Source organism: Trachurus japonicus, chromosome 9 (assembly GCF_045865225.1).
Source record: "Trachurus japonicus isolate A0001 chromosome 9, Traja_1.0".
Taxonomy (NCBI): domain Eukaryota; kingdom Metazoa; phylum Chordata; class Actinopteri; order Carangiformes; family Carangidae; genus Trachurus; species Trachurus japonicus.
This window is the reverse complement of record NC_140915.1, coordinates 37,486,982-37,507,120: the sequence shown is the minus strand read 5'-3', so window position 1 is coordinate 37,507,120 and position 20,139 is coordinate 37,486,982. Positions and strand designations below refer to the sequence as shown.

The 20,139-nt window shown below is 42.2% G+C and overlaps 3 protein-coding genes across 4 annotated transcripts in view; 2 read left to right on the top strand and 1 right to left on the bottom strand.

The window, feature by feature from the left end:
- The window catches only part of LOC146982159 (sarcoplasmic/endoplasmic reticulum calcium ATPase 2a-like), a 28,736-nt gene extending 24,408 nt beyond the window's left edge, over nt 1-4,328 (top strand). The window contains exons 18-21 of one of the 2 annotated variants that reach the window (XM_085787737.1): nt 10-143; nt 233-350; nt 1,509-1,629; nt 3,602-4,328. In XM_085787737.1, the coding sequence (XP_085643863.1) occupies nt 10-143; nt 233-350; nt 1,509-1,629; nt 3,602-3,615 (387 nt within the window). In that variant the 3' untranslated portion in view covers nt 3,616-4,328. Of the gene's footprint in view, nt 1-9; nt 144-232; nt 351-1,508; nt 3,046-3,601 lie in introns of both variants that reach the window. The other variant, XM_085787736.1, reaches the window with a different exon arrangement.
- A 78-nt stretch (nt 4,329-4,406) lies between these two features.
- anapc7 (anaphase promoting complex subunit 7) lies at nt 4,407-12,055 on the bottom strand. Its single transcript, XM_085787738.1, has 11 exons — nt 11,856-12,055; nt 11,058-11,244; nt 10,572-10,691; nt 10,197-10,308; nt 8,718-8,871; nt 8,484-8,626; nt 7,300-7,417; nt 7,021-7,217; nt 6,685-6,909; nt 6,439-6,589; nt 4,407-5,597 (listed from the first exon to the last, which is right to left on the bottom strand). Exons 1-11 carry the CDS (start codon nt 11,954-11,956, stop codon nt 5,408-5,410), a joined length of 1,698 nt encoding a protein of 565 aa, XP_085643864.1. The 5' UTR covers nt 11,957-12,055; the 3' UTR covers nt 4,407-5,407.
- A 1,771-nt stretch (nt 12,056-13,826) lies between these two features.
- On the top strand, nt 13,827-20,033 carry LOC146982157 (ubiquitin-conjugating enzyme E2 G1-like). Its single transcript, XM_085787733.1, has 5 exons — nt 13,827-13,978; nt 17,083-17,185; nt 17,275-17,372; nt 17,587-17,765; nt 17,884-20,033. The coding sequence occupies exons 1-5, from the start codon at nt 13,936-13,938 to the stop codon at nt 17,968-17,970; spliced, it is 510 nt and encodes a 169-aa protein (XP_085643859.1). The 5' UTR covers nt 13,827-13,935; the 3' UTR covers nt 17,971-20,033.
- The last annotated feature ends 106 nt before the right edge of the window (nt 20,034-20,139 follow it).

Genomic DNA, 20,139 nt, shown 5'->3' with positions numbered 1-20,139 from the left:
TCCCCACAGAGCCACTTCCTCCAGTGCGCCCCGGACAACCCGGACTTCGACGGCCTGGACTGCCAGGTGTTCGAGTCGCCCTACCCCATGACCATGGCCCTGTCCGTGCTCGTCACCATCGAGATGTGCAACGCTCTGAACAGGTAAGCCGAGACGCTCTCGTCAAACATTCATGAGACGGAGGAGGGCGAGCCGTGGAACTGACTCAGGATCTGTTGTCTCTCCTGTGCAGCCTGTCGGAGAACCAGTCCCTGCTGCGGATGCCTCCCTGGGAGAACATTTGGCTCCTGGGGGCCATCTGCCTCTCCATGTCCCTGCACTTCCTCATCCTCTACGTGGAGCCTCTGCCTGTGAGTTTATCAAACGCACTTCACTGAGTTGTGACTGATGTTTTTTAGAAATAAAAACTCAAGAGAGGAGCTGGATGCTCAGTGGTCCATGTGCTTCTCTGCCCCCTTGTGGTTGTGAGGCTTCACTACAGACCAGTCATGGAAATGAGTGAAAATTACTTTAGTTAAAAATGTAAACACATATTTTTGCATCTCTCCAGCTCGTGATTTTTGAGACTTGATATCTCTTTAATAAATATTATTACAAAAAGAAAAGTAGATGAAGTACTGTATATTATTAGGTCTTTGTCCTCATCAGATGGTTCACAGCAGAGAGACAGACATGCAGCAGCAAACATGAGACACTCTAGTTAGATATTTTGAGAATGGATGTTAAATGCTTTGATATTTAACACACAAATCTGAGCTTGTTGTCACTCTTCTCATCTCACTCTCAGCTCTCTCCTCCTCCAGCCTACAAGTCACACTCTCCAGAGGAGCGTGACTGTTTGATACAAGACCCAATGGAAATTACATGATCATCTTTTTTTCTCAGTGAATCTCATATTTATAGATGATCTTGTTTTTGAATATAATTCAGCCTTGGCGTGTTGTCAAAGTGTTCTTAAAGGGATAGTTCAAGCTTTGAGTTTCAAGAGTTTTAGCAGTAGGTTTGTTACCTTTTAATTGTCGGTGCAAGCTATTTTTAGAACGGCAGAGCAGAGCCGCGAGCTGCTCAGAGCTACGCTACGGAGGCTCATGGGATTTCTTGGTTTTCTCTCATCAAACTCATCAAATACACAATCCAACAACTCCAAAACGCTCTGGTGGACAAGTTGTGACCTGCACATTCACGACGCTATGAGATAATAACACAACGTTACGAGAGAGTTGTTTTCGAGGTAAATGCAGAGACTGCATTTGACAACAGGAACGCATATCAGCGGTTTTGCATGAATTTAGCTCGAAAACAACTCCGGGCCAATTTGCCAAACTGTTGTGAACTATCCCTTTAAGCTACTGAGCCACTATGTCATTAAACATTATACTGTAGTATATGCCTGGACTGTGACAGTGACACTGTAGAAGTTGATCTCCCGTCATAAACAGCGTTGAACTGCTCTGGTTAAAGAAGTCTCTGTAACAGTTGCTGACAGCTGCCGTCCCTCTGTCTCCCAGGTGATCTTCCAGATAACCCCCCTGGACACGACTCAGTGGATGATGGTGCTGAAGATCTCCCTGCCGGTCATCCTGCTGGATGAGCTGCTCAAGTTTTTAGCCAGGAACTACTTGGACTTTGGTAAACAGCTGGAGAAGCCGGCCAGAAAAGGCTGCTCTCTGTCTGCATGTGCTGACGGCATCTCCTGGCCCTTCGTGGCCATCGCCCTGCCTCTGGTGCTGTGGATCTACAGCGCCGACACTAATGTGTCCGCCATGTTGTGGCCCTGACTGACTCCAGTACACACACCACCCACCCCCCCCCTCCCCCGTGCACCAGTGTGAAGTGGACATTAACTCACATCTAACAGTTACAATAACTCGGAACAACTTACAGTCAGCGCCTGTCAGGCAGGTGTTTTGTATTTAGGACAGTGTCACCGTTACCTATTTTTGGGGTGGGGTGGGGTGGGGTGGGGTAGAGGGGGGGCTGGGCTGGGAGTTTGACTGACATTATGTCCTTCTGCTTTGTTTTACCATCACGCTTTTTTTCTCTTGTTTGATCCCCTGTTTTCAACAGTTAGCGCCGCCCACCGTGTTGGAGCCGTGTATTGAGCTGTACAGAGAATTTACACTATTTTATAATGATTAATATTTTGTAATTTTTGGGAGGGGCTGTTGGGACAGGATTGCGGGGCGCGAAGAGGACGTAATCACGAGGATCGTACGTTACAATACTAATTCTGGGGCAAACAGTGTTTTTTTGCTCCAGCACCAATCTCACTAGTCATTTTTGAGCTCCATGCGTCTTTGTTCATTCATTATTTTCTGCATTAGGCAGAGCACAGCTACCTCAGTGCTGTCAACTACCCATTCCCACCCATCTGTCTTAACCATTTTATAGACTCAGACTCTTGTTTGAGGTGTTGAGGTAAGCACCCATTTGTTTTTGCAGTAGAGACAAAGCCCTCACACACATTTTAGCATTTAATATATTTTCTTTTCTGTTATTGGAGGGAGGAGGGGGCGGAGCTCTGCCTCCACTGTGGTTCAGAGAATTTTTTTGATACTGCGTGTTGTTAAATTTATTTACTTGAAGAAAACACATTTGTCTTGATTTTCCTTTTTTTTTTTAAAGTTTCATATTTGAGAGCTTCGGTCTTAATTTTGCATCTTAATCTTTATAATGTAAAAATGTGCACATACTGTACCTGAACATGTAAAACGGCACCAAGGAGCTGTTAGTCTTATCAGCTGAGCACAACATGGACAGTTCACTGGGAACTGACACCTCTGAAAGGCTGAAAACGACCCGTCATTGGAAGAGTCTGTATATCTGTACATAGCACACAAACTAGAATCTCTGTATAGATTTTTTTGTTGTCGTCGTTGTCGTCAAGAAATGCTCCACAGCTTCACACTAGTTTACTTAAGCGTGGACTTTAGCCTCTCTGCATGCCTGCTCCAGTAACGCCCGGCCTGTGAGTGCTACGGTTTGTTTTTAGTTCCAAAGCTAACATTTGTTTCTTCCAATGCCTTCCACCTGTTTACCTGCAGAGTGAGTACACTTTGACACCTGCATGCCAACTACTTAGCATTCTGGTCTGTAACGTGGCTGCACACACAGCTTTGACAGTCTGCTGCGGCTGCTCGTGTTTTCGCAGGACGAGCGGTTTTTGAACATACTATATATTTTAAATGGTACAAATAAGGCGAGAATGTAGGAGTGTGTGCGTGCGTGTGAGTGAGTTTGTGTTGAAGATGCCTTCAGCGTCACTAAGTGCCGGGTACATGCTGAGTGGAAATATGAGCCTTTTGCTTTTTCTACCGGCACAGTGTCACTGGTGCTGGTTATTTGTGATTGTAAACTGGCAGCATGTTCTCACAGTGACATTAAAGTGCCCCCCCCCCCCCCTCACACACCAGAACAGGACATGGTGTTTTTATTTATTTCTCCTGCTTGCACACAGCATGGCCTTTTTATTGAAAACGAACATTGATAAATTGAACTGAATTTGCCGTTGATATGTTTTGTTTAGTTTTTTTTTTTACTCTGGCCTGTGATTCTTGTGTCCATTGATTTGATTCTTCCTCTCTCTTCTTTTTCTTTGCAGCAAAGGCCAAGTAAGCCCCCACCTCTACTCTAAATTACTTCCAGAAACTTTGGTTTTGTTTTGTGTTGTGCATGTGTGTTTTGGGCCGCACATCTTACGAGAGCTGCATGTCAGTTAAGTGATATGAAGACAGAGGCTCATAAGGTTCATACATCCTTTTTATAGACTGCCCATCAAATAAATGTCTGATGAAAACTAGCCAATCGCACCTCATCAGTCCTTCCATTCTCCTGCATGAAGAGCCTCAGATTATGACACAGTCCTCATGCCATCTTCCTAGACTAAGATCTTAGTACTGTGTACATTAAATTGTACATCTCCATGGTGCATGTCCGTTCAGTCCACCATCTGTTTTACCAGACTTGTGTAATAGACAATGTATAGTACTGGTAAATAGAATAGACATTTCGTCAGATTAGTACAAATGTTAAATAAGCTCAAAAACACAGTTCATCTTTCCTAAGGAAATACTTTTATGGGATATTTAAAAAAACAAAAAAAATAAACTTGTTTTTTTTGCTTTGCACTGAGACGTGCAACATGTTTGGAGCAGATTTTGCCATATCTTGAAGGCAGACGTGCAGCCACGCACACGTTTTACTATGAGAACGGCAGGCAGTCCCTCGATTGGCATTTTTTGCCAAACTGCTGTACTGTATTTTCAGAGATGATTGTACAATGTATCACATGAACTTTGGTTTCAGGTAAATAAACTGTCATACATTAATGAGTGTGTTTTTACTGTGGTGTCATTAAAGTGGATTAAGTGGAACATGCTGTTTACCACAGGACAACTACAGTCATGTCACCTCAGTGTTTTAATCATTTTATTTTACATTTTTAAAAATATGTACAAAATACTATAAACATTTTGTCCTGAAATGGTTAAGTAACACTTCTCAACTTAAGAATGAACCAATCGTGGACTTATATTTTGATACAGAAAGGCAGACTCAAGGAACAACACGCAAAAATAACATGTACGTAACATGACACAAAAAAAATTGATGTGACACAATAAAAGTTAAGGTGAAACATGTTAGAGAGCAGCAGAGAAGTTTCATCACAGACCTGTGTGGCTGCCACAGACTCAAAGCAGTGATGCTTCGATGTTTGACGGACTCACAGAGGAAGCAAACAAAAGGTTAATTAAAACAAAATCTCTGCCGGTCCCTCCTGCAACACACGTCATGAACCCAAGCCGTTTGTAGCCTCAACACATTTTCCCATCACACCGCACGACTCGCCCATGCATACTGTTGGCACCGAACCCTGAAATGATCCAAGGCAGGTCTTTATTGACACACCGACATTCACTTCGTAGCAACTCCGTCCCAACTGAAGTGCTCCAGTGGACCAGCGATCCAGTAACGCAGAGGAGAAGCACAGATAAGAAAAGAATCCGAGCAGAATCAGATATTACATCATTGTTACAAACACAGCTGACGACAGATTGATAAACAAAACTTAGTGAAGGACACGTCTTGATCTACACTGGGGGGGGGGGCAGAGGGGGCAGAGGGGGTTCAGAGTCTGCTGCTCCGCGCTGAAGTGGCTGATGGGAAACGACGTCGGGTGGAAAACGGCTGGAGTTCTGCGCTGACGTCCTCCTGTGGCAGGACGTCGGTCACGGCTGCACCGTCAGTCACTCGGTGTTGACCTCTGTGATGGCAACATAACCCCACACCCCTCCCCCCCCCCCCTCCCCCTCCTCTCGTGTATGTCCACCCTGATGGCTGAAGGCTTCCCACAGGCTGCAGCGTGTCAGAAGGTGGTGCTGACCGAGCGCCCCTCGGCGTCCCGGGGTCACTGCATGCCGAACCACTGTTCCTGATCGGCCCACTGCGCCGCCTCGCTGTCGCTGCCCTCCAGGTCTCCGTCCTCTCCGCTGCCCTCCATGTCGTCGCCGTCCAGCTCCACCGTGGCGTCCGTCGGGCTCTCCTCCTTCTCCATCTTCTGCATGCCTTCTAGAGACTTCTGGTCGTTGGGGTCCAGGCTGAGGAACGAGGAAGTAAACACACATTTCAGAAATAAATCATCTCATCTTGTACTAAAAATGCTAAAAATTTACTTTTGTAGTAACATTTTTTCCAAGAAGGGGGCATCATGTGGCGCAGTGGGTAGAGCAGGTGCCCCATATGCAGAGGCTATAGTCCTGGCTGCAGTCGACCCTGGTTCGAATCTCGCATCTGCATGTCATTCCCCCACTCTCTGCCTCCCCATTTACTGTCTCTCAACTATACTATCAAAGGCAAAAAAAAAAGCCCAAGAAATATACTATAAATATATACTATAAAAAGAAATATATACAAAATATATACTACAAAAATATAATAGATATACATTTTTTTCCCAAGAAGTATCATAAATACAGTGGAAACTGCTTCACGTGGGTCCAGAGTCAATGTGATCACTATAAGCGGTTGATTACTAAAACCGATGTTTTTAATTTTTAACTTAATTTTTCATCTAAATTCCATTTGTATAGTTTTGCAATGAGAAAAATGTAACGAAACGACGAGTCGTCATATCACGGCGGCTACGGCCACATCGTCTCCCTCTCTCGTCAGCTCCAAATGCTCTGTCTGCACCTCGATTACGAACCACAGCATAGTTTTCCACACATCAGTCATTTAACTCACCTGACAGAATAACAATAGTCTCAGTGCAGATCAGCACTGTTGCTGGTGTGTTTTTAAAAATTAAAAATATTTAAACAGCATTTGTATAGAAATGATTCCGTCCCAAGCCTTTTCATCCATATAAGCTATATCTGTCATCACTATAAGTGGTTTCCACTGTAAGTGCAAGTAAAATAATGATCACACAACGGTTACCTTAACGCTATACTGTACTGATCCATGGCTTCTTGGTAATCATTCACAGCCACTAGGAAATCTCCCAGCATTCTGTGCAGGACACAATCACTCTGATTGGCCAGGGCGTTACGGAGAAGAGCGATGCCCTCTTCGTATTTCTGCTCCCGGCCTTCACAGAAAGAAACAGAAAACAAGACAGGACACTTTACTTGGTGCTTTCAGAGGAACATATACTGGTGCATGTGATGTACAGAGCAGACGTACTCAGGAGTTCAGCCTTCTTCACCACAGCCTTGGTGTAGTCCGGCCTCTGGGCCAGCGCTTTGTCCAGCAGGGTTTTGGCTTTCTCCTGAGTCACGGGGTCTTCCAGGCACACTGTGGCAAGGATGGTCAGGGTCTGTGCATTGGCCCCCAGGGTCTTATAGATGTTGTTAGCCATCCCCATGGCCTCTCGAATCCCATTGGACGCCAAGTAGCAGTCGATCAGACCTGGAAACGACACGGTTACGTCAGCGCAAACAGGACAGACATGTGCAGCACCACATCTGAAGAGAGAGAGACCATGTAAGGATGTGATTTAAATAGAAAAATAAAGCTTGCCTTCATAGCAGTCCAGTCGGCACGGGGCCAGACGCATGGCCTCTCTGAAGTGGATGATGGCTTCTTGGACGCGGCCCATGTTCCTCAGCGCCGCCCCCTTCAGGAGCAGAGCCTGCACGCTGTTGCTGTTGAGCTGGATGGCCTTGGCCCCCAGGTACAGCGCTCTGGAGTAACGCTTGCTGTAAAAGCTGTGGCAACTGAACAACACACACAAATTTGTACGATTAACAAGACTTAACAAGATAACAACATTTTAAAGCTGTTGTGTCTGACGCTCACCCAGAGATCACCCAGGGTTCAGCATGCTGGTCTGAAATATTAAACAATCGTCCTCCCAACACCTCCACGTCCTCCAGGTGTCCCTCACGGGCCATCAGGTAACCGTAAACATCCATTCCTGCAGGGGGCAAGCAACAGATATGTTACCAAGGCAACAGAGAGTCCAATGTTTCCAGATCTTATTTAAAAGTAATTTAGACCAGGGGTTCCCAAAGTGGGATGATGAAGTATTAGAAATATCACATTTTAGCTGTAATTGTATACAATACAAAACAAAACGTTAAATCCGAGTGGCCGTCTCCAAAATTAAACCATCTCATTAGGAGAGATTAAGGCTGAAACTAATTCCCAAAATGTAAATTTGCACAGAAACAATGTTCACATGTTTACTCAGTACTATGGTTTAAGGATATTACTTTGACTGAGATATTATTCTTCTAAAGTAATGAGTCAAAATTAAGTTTGCATATGACGGCAACAATGTTCACTTATAGGTTCCATGGATATTACTTGGAGTGAGGTATTATGCTTGTATCTTAGAGTAAATAGCCCTGTGTAAAATCATATCCTTGTTGCAAGGTTCTTTTGTTCTTTTGTGTAGTATCCGAATATTTTTATAAGCTGCATTTTATTTTAACTCGATTTATATTTGAGAAAGTGAAAGTATAGAATACAGTTGTTAAAGATTGTGTGTGGTGTTTTAAATCATAATTTTAAAATAATAATAATTAGTTGTTTTTTTTAATCAACTCTTAGACATTTCAGGCGACCCCTTTTGAATTCCAGGCGACCCCAAGTGGGGTCCCGACCCCAGGGTTGAAAAACACTGGTGTAGTTGTTATGCCCATGTTTGGGAACCCCTTGATTTAGACTAGTGCTGTGGTTCCGGAAGATTGAGAAGAAAAGAGTTGAGTTATTAGATTAGATTATTAATCAACTAGTGAACAGAATGCTTCCTGTGCTTTAACTTCAGTTCAGAATGATCGTCATCACTGAGATGAAAACTTCTCTGAGAAGACATTACTAACATTTCAGAGTTTCAAGTGGGTCGTCATTTGGAAAGAGTTGGGGGCAACTGAACAGATGTTAAGCACCGACACTCACTGTCAGATAAATAATATGACAAATAAGAATTGAAGTAAAACTCATCTCAACAGTTTGTGACTGGTTGTAGCAGGACCCACCTTTGATGAGGTAGGGGTCCAACATCTGGGCTTGTTCAAATTTGAGGATGGCGTTTTTGGTGTCCCCGGCCCTGAAGTAGACATCTGCCAGGCTCACCAGGAGGTCCACGTTGTCCCGCAGGAGAGACTTCTTCTCCAGAGAGCTGAGACGGGATGAAAAGGCTCATTCAGTCACGTGGTCGAATATAAAAGAGCACTGATTCATTTGTTTGTATTAGTGAATGGTCTGCTCACCAGATGGTGTTGATGGCTCTTTGATTGTCCCCTGCATGTATGAAGGCGTAGGCTTTGATCCACACGGAGAGCCAGTCCAGGTTGGGGATACTCTGGATCACGTCCATGGTCATGGACGCCACCTCAGCTCCTTTGACTGACAGAGAGAGAAGACCTGGCAGGAGAAACAGCTCAGATTTAATTTGGAGCTTTTTCACAAGCACATCTATCAAACAGTCCTGAAGATTAATGTCCATCCAGCTATGAACAGAGGAATCACTGCAGTTCAATCATCTCAACCACTTTATACTGTGTGGCTCCTTGTCAGCACTGCCCTCAGTAACCTTTATGGTTTGGGCCTGTTGTCCTGCCGTGCTGTGGAATGTGACTATTATTGTATATGCATGTCTATGGATGGCTGCTGTGTTACGTCTATGCAGTATTGTACTGTGTTGTACGGTATTGTATTGTGTCATAGTATTGTTCTATAGTGTATACTGTGTCTGTTGTATTGTATCATGTTGTATTATGCCATTGTTGTTGGACGTGTATGGTGAATGAAGGGGTTTTAAGCGAATAGGCATATGAGAGCCTCTATGCATGTTATGCCTGTTGTCATGACCGTGTATGTTGTACATGCTTTGTGTTTTATGTTGGACCCCCTCGAAAACAAGATGGCTACTCATCTCAAGGGGCTATCTGTAAATATATTTGAAATATAAAAAAAAAATCCAACCATCCAACCGAGTATGGCTAATTAACTGAGCACAGATTTCTAAACCTAGAATCTACATATATGCACATGGATCTTTTTTCTCCTGCGAGCCTCAAGGGGGCTCTGTGCCTCCAGACATCCACTGTGTTTCTGTAAAACAGGGGTCTTCAACGTTTTTCAGGCCAAGGATGCCCAAACTGACGGAGAGATGGAGCAGGGACCCCTACTATATTAAAAAAACGTGTATTATATTAAACTGGGCCCAGTACCATGTGTAAATGTAGCTTGTTATTGTGCATTCAGTACTAAGCTTTTCAAATATACACAGGTTCATATTCATGTTTTTTCTAAACGTGTACAAGGTGCAGTGAGTAGGGGGCCGTCCTTCTGCCATTTATAAACAGACCTTGTTCACTGATGCCAATATCAACAATGTCTGTCAACTGCATGGTAATCATGCAGACAAGCTATTCAAATTGTCATTTTTATTTGAAACATAAATGTGGAAACTAAAAGATATAAAACATTGTATAAATAATCAAAAATGTCATGACCCCACTGCAGCACCTCCGCGGACCCCCTAGGGGTCACGGACCCCCTGTTGAAGACCTCTGCTGTAAAAGGTCATTCTGTGAGGAGACCTGACCACTTCAGACCTGTACCGACTGGCACGTTTTGAACGGCCGCTCCATAGTAAGACGTGTGTTGGGACCTAGACGTGTAAATAGACCACACGGACCGAGTCACTGAGCAGGGTGTGTGTTTGGTGACCGTGCGTTGTGTACCAATGATTGCATCCAGAGCGAGGGGACACTGTCTGAGAACCTCTTTGTAGCTGGTCACAGCAGAACGCTCCTGACCAGCCTTCCTGTACAGGTTAGCCAGCATCATGTTGATCTACAAAGAACAACAACATTCATTTTATGAATGGAAAAGCTAATGCAAAAATGATAAACCATTGTTTGGCGTCATATAATAACTAATTACTACTTCATGGAGGTTATTCTGTTCACCAGAACATTGTCATGTTTCCAGAAGCTTTATATTCAATTCAATCAATGTGTATATGACAAAGAAACTACAGATTAAACATTATTACTCTTAGTCTCAAAATGTGAAACAAACAGGTAATTACAGTTACAGTAGGAGTAGCAGCCTACCTTTGGAGTCCTCTGTCTGGAAGGAATCCCATCAAGCACTGCAATGGCATCTTTGTCCAGTTTCAGGATGGTGTAGCATTCAGCGATCTTGTACTTGACCTCAATCTCTGACGGCAAGCTCTGAAAAATTCAGTGTTATTGTACATTTTTATATTAACATTCATGTTTCTTGTCAAAGTCTGCAGCATGGATTTTTGTCCAGAGTGGACACATGTGACATTTAATGAGCTGAGACAACCTTACAGCAGAAATGTTTCTTTTAAAAAGTGCAAAGTTCATTCTTTAACACAGTGAATGGTGGAATCGAGAATAGCATCTTGTCCCATAACAAAACTTTAACATTACATTTTACATGGGTTTATATATGCACTTTACTAAATGTTGAATGATACCCTTAACATAACAGACGAGATCTGTGGTAAATCTGAAAGGGACACACACTGAGGTGCTTCAATCTACAGGTGAAAATTGCAAAGTGACACACACCTGTGCCTGAATGTTAGCCGCTGCTCCACCAGTGGATGTGCGAACTTTAGATGTTTTGCTGAGGACCTTCTTCTGTTGCAGTGCCATGCTGTACTTGCAGGCAGCATTGCGATATTCCTTATCGTGGAAGATGGCATCGGCGTGGTAAACCAACAACTGGTACTTCTGAGCCGGTGAGAACAGCTCCCTGGAATCAAACATTAAACAAGTATTATTAGCACGATCAGAGAGGAGGAGGCGTAGACTGTTAACATGTGATTATATATCTTTTATTATCAATAAGAAAACCATCAGAGCAGAAACGACAGGTTAAATATGTAAAATGTAACAGTGCTTGAATAAAGACAATGGACATCTCCAGCTGATGTTGAGCTGCTCTGGGACAATAACAATGCTAGTACAACTGTTACATACCCACTCACTTAAAATCAATCACATTACAAAACCATTTACAGCCTTTATACTCCTTGTGTCATTTTGTCTTATATGATATACTCACTCAATGATCGGATAAATTCCCATTAATTCAAGCTAGCAGCTAAACGCAGGCACCATTTAATATTGGACATTTCGTGACTATTTCTTGGGAAAGAACACACTGTGTCCGCCAGGAAACACACATATCACACTCGCCGACGTGATTATTTGGACTGAGAATTTAACAGGCATCTATTCAGCTTTACGGTTATAATAATCAATGTTATTGTACATTTCCCACTGTCACGGGATGACAGTGAAAACGCTGGTGTAGCAAGCATCCTTCAGGTAATAGACGGACCCCGCTCTGACATTACTTACGGATTGTTATTACTCATGGTCAGCAACAAACTGCTCATTATCCGGACATTAGAGTGAAGGCCGGCGGCCGCCATGTCCCGTACGTGGTCTATTACATTCATCCTGGGTTGGGTTGAGGACTTGCTTTAGGTTTCCGTCTCAAGTTAAAAGTTTGGGCTTGTAAACAGCTAATGCTAGCTAGCTTCTGATGTATTAAATATGGCGCCGCTCACTCTTCCTTCCGTGTAGTGCTGCATTCAGGTGAGCTTCGCAACTTCGTACTTTCAACCACGACGCTCACGAATACGACATAATGTGAGAATCTGCAGCCTTTACCCACAATGTTGTGTTTTATAGACTTTATCTTTGTCTTCTTAAAAAAATAAATGAAAGGTCGCATTTATGTTACGATTGTAATACGTCTTATTCGCCTTCTCAATACTGAGTTTAGTCGTTGATCGTCATACTTCTGACGGTTCTGAACGCATCATTTTTTTTTTTTTTGGTGCAACAATATTTTTGATTTAGTAAATAAACGTGAAGCTACAACATGTCACTTCGCTTTTGGTTATAATTGCAATAACTTAACAATACTAATACTAATACTAACTAGAAAATGCATTTCCTGAAGGAAATACGGGTGAATGCTGAAAGCTGGAAGCTGAATGAGCTGAATAAATTGTTGAAACTATGCTGAATTAAGTTAAGAAACTGCTGAAGAAATCTTGAATATATGAACATTTATTCATATATAAATGAATATGAAGAGTATGAAATGGTTTGAAATTACTTGAATTGTTGAAGATCAGTATGAAGAAATTGAAAGTCTGAAGTCTACTCAGATTTACTTAACACTGACAGTTTGAAAACATTTTTGAACCATTACTAATGTAGATTAAACAATATCTGAATAGTAAAAGTAGAAGATGTAAGATGGAGGATGTATGAAATGGGTGCTAATTACTTGAATTAGTGAAGAATAGTATGAATGAATTGAAAGGTTAAAGTGCACTCAGATTTATTTAAAACAGTTTGAAAACATTTTTTGAACCATTACTAATATAGATGAAACAATATCTAAAGAGTAAAAGTAGAAGATGAAAGCTGGAGGATGTATGAATATATAATACGTCTTATTCGCCTTCTCAATACTGAGTTTAGTCGTTGATCGTCATACTTCTGACGGTTCTGAACGCATCATTTTTTTTTTTTTTTTGGTGCAACAATATTTTTGATTTAGTAAATAAACGTGAAGCTACAACATGTCACTTCGCTTTTGGTTATAATTGCAATAACTTAACAATACTAATACTAATACTAATAATAATAATAACAACAGTGCACATATGGTAAGTATTTGAAGCTATTTATTTACAATGGCAAAATTATCTTTTGGTAATATTCAGCTCCCCATATACCATGCCTCTCTATTGCAAAGCAGGCTACTGCTGAATTATTTGCCCACCACTTGTCTTTTTTTTTTTTTTTTTTTTTAACAATTTAATTGCCCCTCATACAAAAGCTGCTTTCCCACCTCTGCCTACAGAGACGGGGCAGCAGCCTCAGCTGCTAAACATTCAGTGGGCTTCCGCAGCTTAAACATTTGAAGAATGTAAACCACAACCACAATAAAGCACCCCGAAATAAACACCAACCAATGAACGGATCAGTGATCATCTCTTCATCATCATTAACATCAAGTGGAATCTGAAGACTAAACAAACAAAGCCTTGTTGTGGCGAGGCGGCGGCCAGAGACCCTGTCTGAGAGCCAGTGGAGCTCAACTGTAACAAACTACAGATCAATAATAAATCATATCGGTCAGGGCTGTTGAACAGTCAGGCTGTAAACAACGCTGTCCCTGTTGCTGCCTGTTGATTTCTCAAGAAACGTTTCCTTGAAGACTCAGATAAACACGGGCCGACTGCGGCCGCGCATGCGCAGAGCGCGAGGCAGCAGCTGAGGCTCGTGTCAAAACACAGAGAGAGCAGCAGCAGCAGCAGCAGCAGCAGCACAGCGACATCCCACCGGACCGCAGCTACACCTGTCTGTCGGGAAGCATTTGTCGGCACAAAGTATTTTTCAAATAAGTCCGCGTACCATGACCGAACAATCAGCACTACTTCTTCGAAAACAACTGGCAGGTAAAGGAAACGCAGCACTGAGCCTTTATTGTCTCTAATGGCCACCTACCTAGCGGCTAGCGCTAAGTTAGCTCTTCATAGCTCCGCTGCTGTGTTGTTTACGCCATAGGAGCGAGCTCACAGAGCTAACCGAGCAACATAATGGCTCCTTTATCACTGCAGCCCGGCGTGAGGCTAAGCCGTACCAGTGGCTAATCCCTGGTGAAAATAAAGATAAAGACTCTGAGGTGTATTGTTCGTGCTTCAGACAACAGTGTGTGAACCGTCAGATGAGTCGCACCGCTAACCGGGCTAACGGGCTAGCAACTTCGACATTAGTTAGCTGACGGAACAAAGGAATAATCAGTCCAGGGACTCCTCTGCTCTCAGGACTGTGGCTCTGCTGATGATAGCACCATATAATCTGAGCCCTTCATAGACCAATATGCCACTATATCAGGACCGTCGGATTATGATTACCTGGCGATAAAAGATAATATCTAATGTTTGTGGTGTCAGGTCGGGCTCGGGCTGTATCGCTTCGTAGTTGTCGCGGCTTTTCAGGATGCGCATCAGTGTTGAAGCCTCCAACGTACGAGCTCGTTTATTTTTCTCCTTGTCGCCTCATTTCGAGATAAACCATTAACATTATTAGTGATCTGTCAGTGGCACCTCTTCTCTGGAGCAGGACACTGAGATGTCAGCAGCTGATCTACGGTCTGCTCTGCAGCTCACTGACAGTCCAGCTCAGCACCACAGCCGCCTGGATAATGAATGGCTCATCTTAAAACGGATTGTTTTATTTGATACAATTCTTTTTACAGCACTTGTCACCAAGTTCAACCACGATTGTTGCTGACTCTCATTTTAGCAGCTCTTGTTAAATTAGTAACAAGTTTATGACTCTTGATCTCCTTCATGTGGAAGATACTCAGTCTGTTTATACTGTGGTGGTGTTAGGCCATTATAATATGATTTTTAATATAAAAACTCAAAAGTCAAGTGAGTCAGAAAACAAATGGAGCCCTCAACCTCAGGAAAATAAGCCTGACCTACATCTTAGTATTATGTGAGTGTCAGCAGTCCAGATAACACGCTGTCTTATCTTAAAGTTGAAATTATTTTTGATATACAGTGGCATGCAAAAGTTTGGGCACCCCTGGTCAAATTTATCTTAATGTGAACAGTTCAGCAAGTGGAAGATGAAATGATCTCCAAAAGGCACAAAGACACATTCCCTTTTACATTTTAAACAATATGATTTTTTTATTTTCATCTTTCACATTTTCAAAATGACAGAAAAGGAAAAGGGTTAGTATCTAGTAGCCCCCCCTTTGGAAACTATCACAGTGTGTAAATAGTAAATATCTTGACGTTATCTGAGAGCTCAAGTCTCCTGGCTTTCCCGTTCTTTTACAGGCTGCTGCTTTGTTTCCCCTTTTCTCTCTAAAATTGTAGAAAACAAAAATAATACACAGAGATTGCTTTAAATATTGCAGAAGAGTGTTAACCACTGACTATAGCAGGATTCAAGGTTTTAGTGATGAAATGTCAGTAACCCTCTAACATGGCATCCACTCCACCAGTATCACACTCTGTGACCGATTTAGTGCATTGTACAACATGCTAATGTTGGTTTGTGTGTGGGAATGTGAATCACTGTGGTTGAATCAGAGCGATATGTGATTCACTGCAACAGTCATTCTTTTAGAAAATCACGATTTGATCTGGTGAGCGTCGGCCAAACTTAACATGCGCGTATGGACTTGTCAGGCTGTTACTGATTCTTCTACAAAGTGACAAGTTGATTCATCTTTATATCACTTAAACAAAGATGATGATATGATACCAACCACAGACCAATGGTTCATCTCTTATGATGGTTTAATACAGTATATTGGGATTGCTTTAAGATCATCAGTCAGTGTTAATGTTTGAAGGCACCAATTATACATACAGAAAATATATATACAGTATAGTCACAACAGATCTCTGTCATTAATTTGCAGTGAACCAAACATTTCATGTGGCTTCTCCACACTTGTCTGCATTGTAACAGTTGTCAGCAAAGGAGAACATCTGCTTCATATTTACCTACTATTTCATCATCCTCTGTCAGTGTTGACAGTGGAGGAGCTGCTCTTTACTGCTGTTGAGTATTTACATTTCCTAACACACACTTTTCTGTTGAGTTGTGGTTGAGATTTTGTTCCATTTTTTTTTTCCTGACACATTTTTTTAACACCTCCTAAAAAAATACATACCAGTTGGCTTATACAAATTACTTTCTTAATCCCCAGAGGGAATATTAGATTATTACCTGTCTCCCTTCGTGTGTCTACAATGAGATTTTCAAGATAAGAGGTAAATTCGGATGTTGACACTCATACAAACTTTATTAAAGGGACTACAAGGAGTTTCTGAAAGCAAAGTGTTTTCACACTACATTTCCCATGAGCCTCCGCGCGCACGATGAAATTCTTGGACCGGCACAAGACATTGTGCACAAAAAACATTTGCCAAGAATGTTTTCATTAATCAAGAATGAAAGTCGGAGGTTTGAAGACGATCAGATAACGTCGTAGTTCCGACCATAAACAATGTCGACTAGCAATCCAGCGGCGTTATTCCCATGACCGGGAAACCAAAACTAGGAAATGCTGGGACTGGGAGAGTCGACCACTAAATAATAATATCAAAATAACTATGAAGACAAAACGATATATTTATAGAAAATGGACCCATTAACAAGTAGGTAATGTAGATTCATCCACATTAATATGAGACTCTTTAACCAAAAGCTTTAACTCTACCTCACTACTTATGGGCTCACACATGTAGACACGTTGCTTTCATGTCGTAGTAGTTGTGTTCACTGTACTCTAAACAGCGGTCAGCGCTGTCGTCTGACAGTTAGAAGCTTCTGGGTGGAAGCCGCCTCCCAGCCGAGGCCTCTCTGTGTTAAGTCAGTCGTCTGCCTGGGGTGAAGCCCGCCTCTTGCCCAGTGTCAGTGCATTATGTAGACATATTATGGACTGGTGCAGCCTCAGTGTGACCCTCAAGGAAGAGCAGCTCCAGCTAATGGAGGGATGAATGCATGCATTGACGTGTTCTTCTTTCTCCAGAGCTCAACAAGAATCCTGTGGAGGGCTTTTCAGCTGGTCTCATAGATGATGATGACATATACAAATGGGAGGTTGTGATCATAGGTCCACAAGATACCCTTTTGTAAGTGGAAACAATATTTTTGATATTGTTTATATACAGGCATCGTTCCCATGATGTCTAATTTGCCGTGTGTCTCCTCTCATTCGCAGTGAAGGGGGGTTCTTCAAAGCGTACCTAACCTTTCCCTATGATTATCCACTACGGCCTCCGAAGATGAAGTTCATCACTGAAATCTGGCACCCAAACGGTAAACACAGCCAGCCTACCCTTTGATGTTTGTTTACTTCAAATCTACACTGCACTCATTTTGTGTGGGCATGTAAATGGATGCTTGAATGCTACTGTGTGTGTGTGTGTTTTTTTAATTGAGCAGCAGCGTTATCCCGACTTGAAGTTTCATTCTAATGAAAGCTGTCATCAAATTACGTCGGTAGTTATATTCATGTTCCGCTCCTTCACAGTCGCAAAGAACGGGGATGTTTGCATCTCGATTCTACACGAGCCAGGAGAAGATAAGTTTGGTTATGAAAAGCCCGAGGAGCGCTGGCTCCCCATCCACACAGTAGAGACAATCATGATTAGTGTTATCTCCATGCTGGCAGACCCCAACAGCGATTCACCAGCTAATGTGGATGCTGCGGTGAGTTACATCACTTATTCCATTTCCCTCACTCCAGAAATCACTTTTCCCTTCATTTAATGTTGGCAAATTCAAGACAAACAGGTCATTAAAGAAAGACTGATGTTGCTCCCCACAGAAAGAGTGGAGGGAGGACCCCAACGGTGAATTCAAGAGGAAGGTGGCCCGCTGTGTAAGAAAAAGTCAAGAGATGGCTTTTGATTAGGAGTCAATTGTAAATTCCAGGGTAAGTAAACTCACCTGTTTCAGCTAAGACTTGCATATGAACCGTTGCTCTTGGGTGTAATAGTATCTAAGATGTTTTTTGCCTGTGTTTCTTCTTTTCTTTCAGTGAGGAAATGCCTTCAGAGGGAAAATTTCAGCAAAAGGCTTTTGCACCCCTTGTTTTGCCAGTCAGAGGAACCGGTTGGCTTCAGCCACGTTTCTTTGAACGGTTGTCATTTTCCGCAAGATGAGCCAATTTGAGCACCCTACCAGCGAAATTAACCTGTTTCCTACCTGGAATTGTATATTTAATTTTATTTATTTTGAAAAATTAATGATGTAAGATATGTCACTACTGTAAATTAACTTGCTTTTTTATCTGCTGCTGAACAGTTTCTACTTTATACCAGGTTTCTTATGCAATTTAGTGGTCAAGATTGTGTAAAAACAAAAAGAAAGCCCGTTTTATCATTAGGTCATCGCTCGTCCTCCCTGCTGCACACTCGCCACCGGATTAATGTCGGCCCAGCAAATCTCTTCGTCAATAGGTGTGATCATTTTCAACACCGTCATTGAATCACCGTTGCCTTTTGTTGGCTTCACTTCCTCACAGGTTGTTTGTTGTTTTAGAGGGACAGGTTGAGAACTTTTAAAGAACTTTCTTAGTCTATTTTTCTGAGAAACTGCCTCCTGTTAGCGTTTTCTTCTTATGCTAGTGTACGTCTGAGAGCTACGAAACCACGACTCTCGAACCCGCATGATCCACCTGAACAGCTCTGTCGTCCATCATTGCCAGCCGTGGATGTACAAATGGAATGGCTTTCTCAGAGATTTTAGAGTTGCTGTTTTCTAACGCAATGACTTGCACAAGTGTAGCAGCTAAATGCTAAGAGAAGGTTTGTGCCAACTTCTCAGGATCAAACTTTGTTAGGGTCTCAATCAGCAATCAGTAAGATATCAACCTCAAATAACCCTGACCCTTTCCTTTAACGTGCGGTCCTCGTCGTCGGTGAAGATGATCTCCTCAGTCTAATGTCTTTTCACAACGTTGTTATAACTCATGGACAACCAAAAAAATCAGTCTGTGAAAATAACCTAAGCTGTGATTATTCCACGTGTACTGGTTAACTGGCATCTGAGCTTACCTCAATTTAAAAGGAGAACAAATTTGACAAAGGTTTATGGTCGTCTGAGTTGTTAATCTGTTAACATGGGCGTATTTTAGAGGCTCCATAGTAGAATTAGGCTAGTCGTTCTTACCTTCTTTGTTGTGGCACGTTTGGCTTTTGATCAATGATGATTTCGTAAGTCACCTTCACTCGTGGGTTTAGACTCTGAGGACTCTGGGTAGGTTGTTGAGTAACATCTTGAGTTCTGATTGGTGCATACTTAGATAATATTTATCACCTTTACTATCATTGAATTTGGGCTATAACTCTTGATAGAGACTTGACTTGACTCACCACTTAGTAAAAAAGTATAAATAAGTGTCGTGAAAGGGGATTAAACACAATAGGTTTTATTTTTTAAAAGAATTTACACAGTCGTGTTCGGGTGGAGTCTGGAAAACCATTGGCTTTCGTTCACTTTCATTGATGGTGTTGCTGACTATTAAGCCATGATGACATCGATTTTGAATTATGTTATACATGATTGATCTGTGACTGACATTGAAAAAAAGAAAAGCTATCCATCTTTTGGCGCATGCAATCAGGTTTGAAGGAGTTGGGTATGTTTAAATAGGATACCATTGGTAGTTCATTCTGGGTGAATGTGATGTGTACAGTTAGTAGATTTCTGTAGACTTGATGATCACATAACTGCTGTTGACATTACCTTTTTAAGTCAGAATTTTCTAACCTACCATGACCTCCTCTGACCGGTGTTCACTGTATTTGCACAGATTCGGTGCGTTTGAAATGTCATGAAGCAATACGCTCTGAAAATGGTGTGTCCAGGTAATCCACCCTAACGCCATTATTTGTTTTTGGGGTTGTTTTCTTTTCCATTTTGTGTCAATGCAATGTATATTGGACATGATGCTCAATAAAGTGTGTAAACAGAGAGGCTTGTAATTTTGTTTGTGTTTTACATTTTAGATGAGAACACGCTCACGGTTCAAGTATATTAGACCTCTGCTCTGTAATTGGAGCCCTGGGACAGGCGTCAG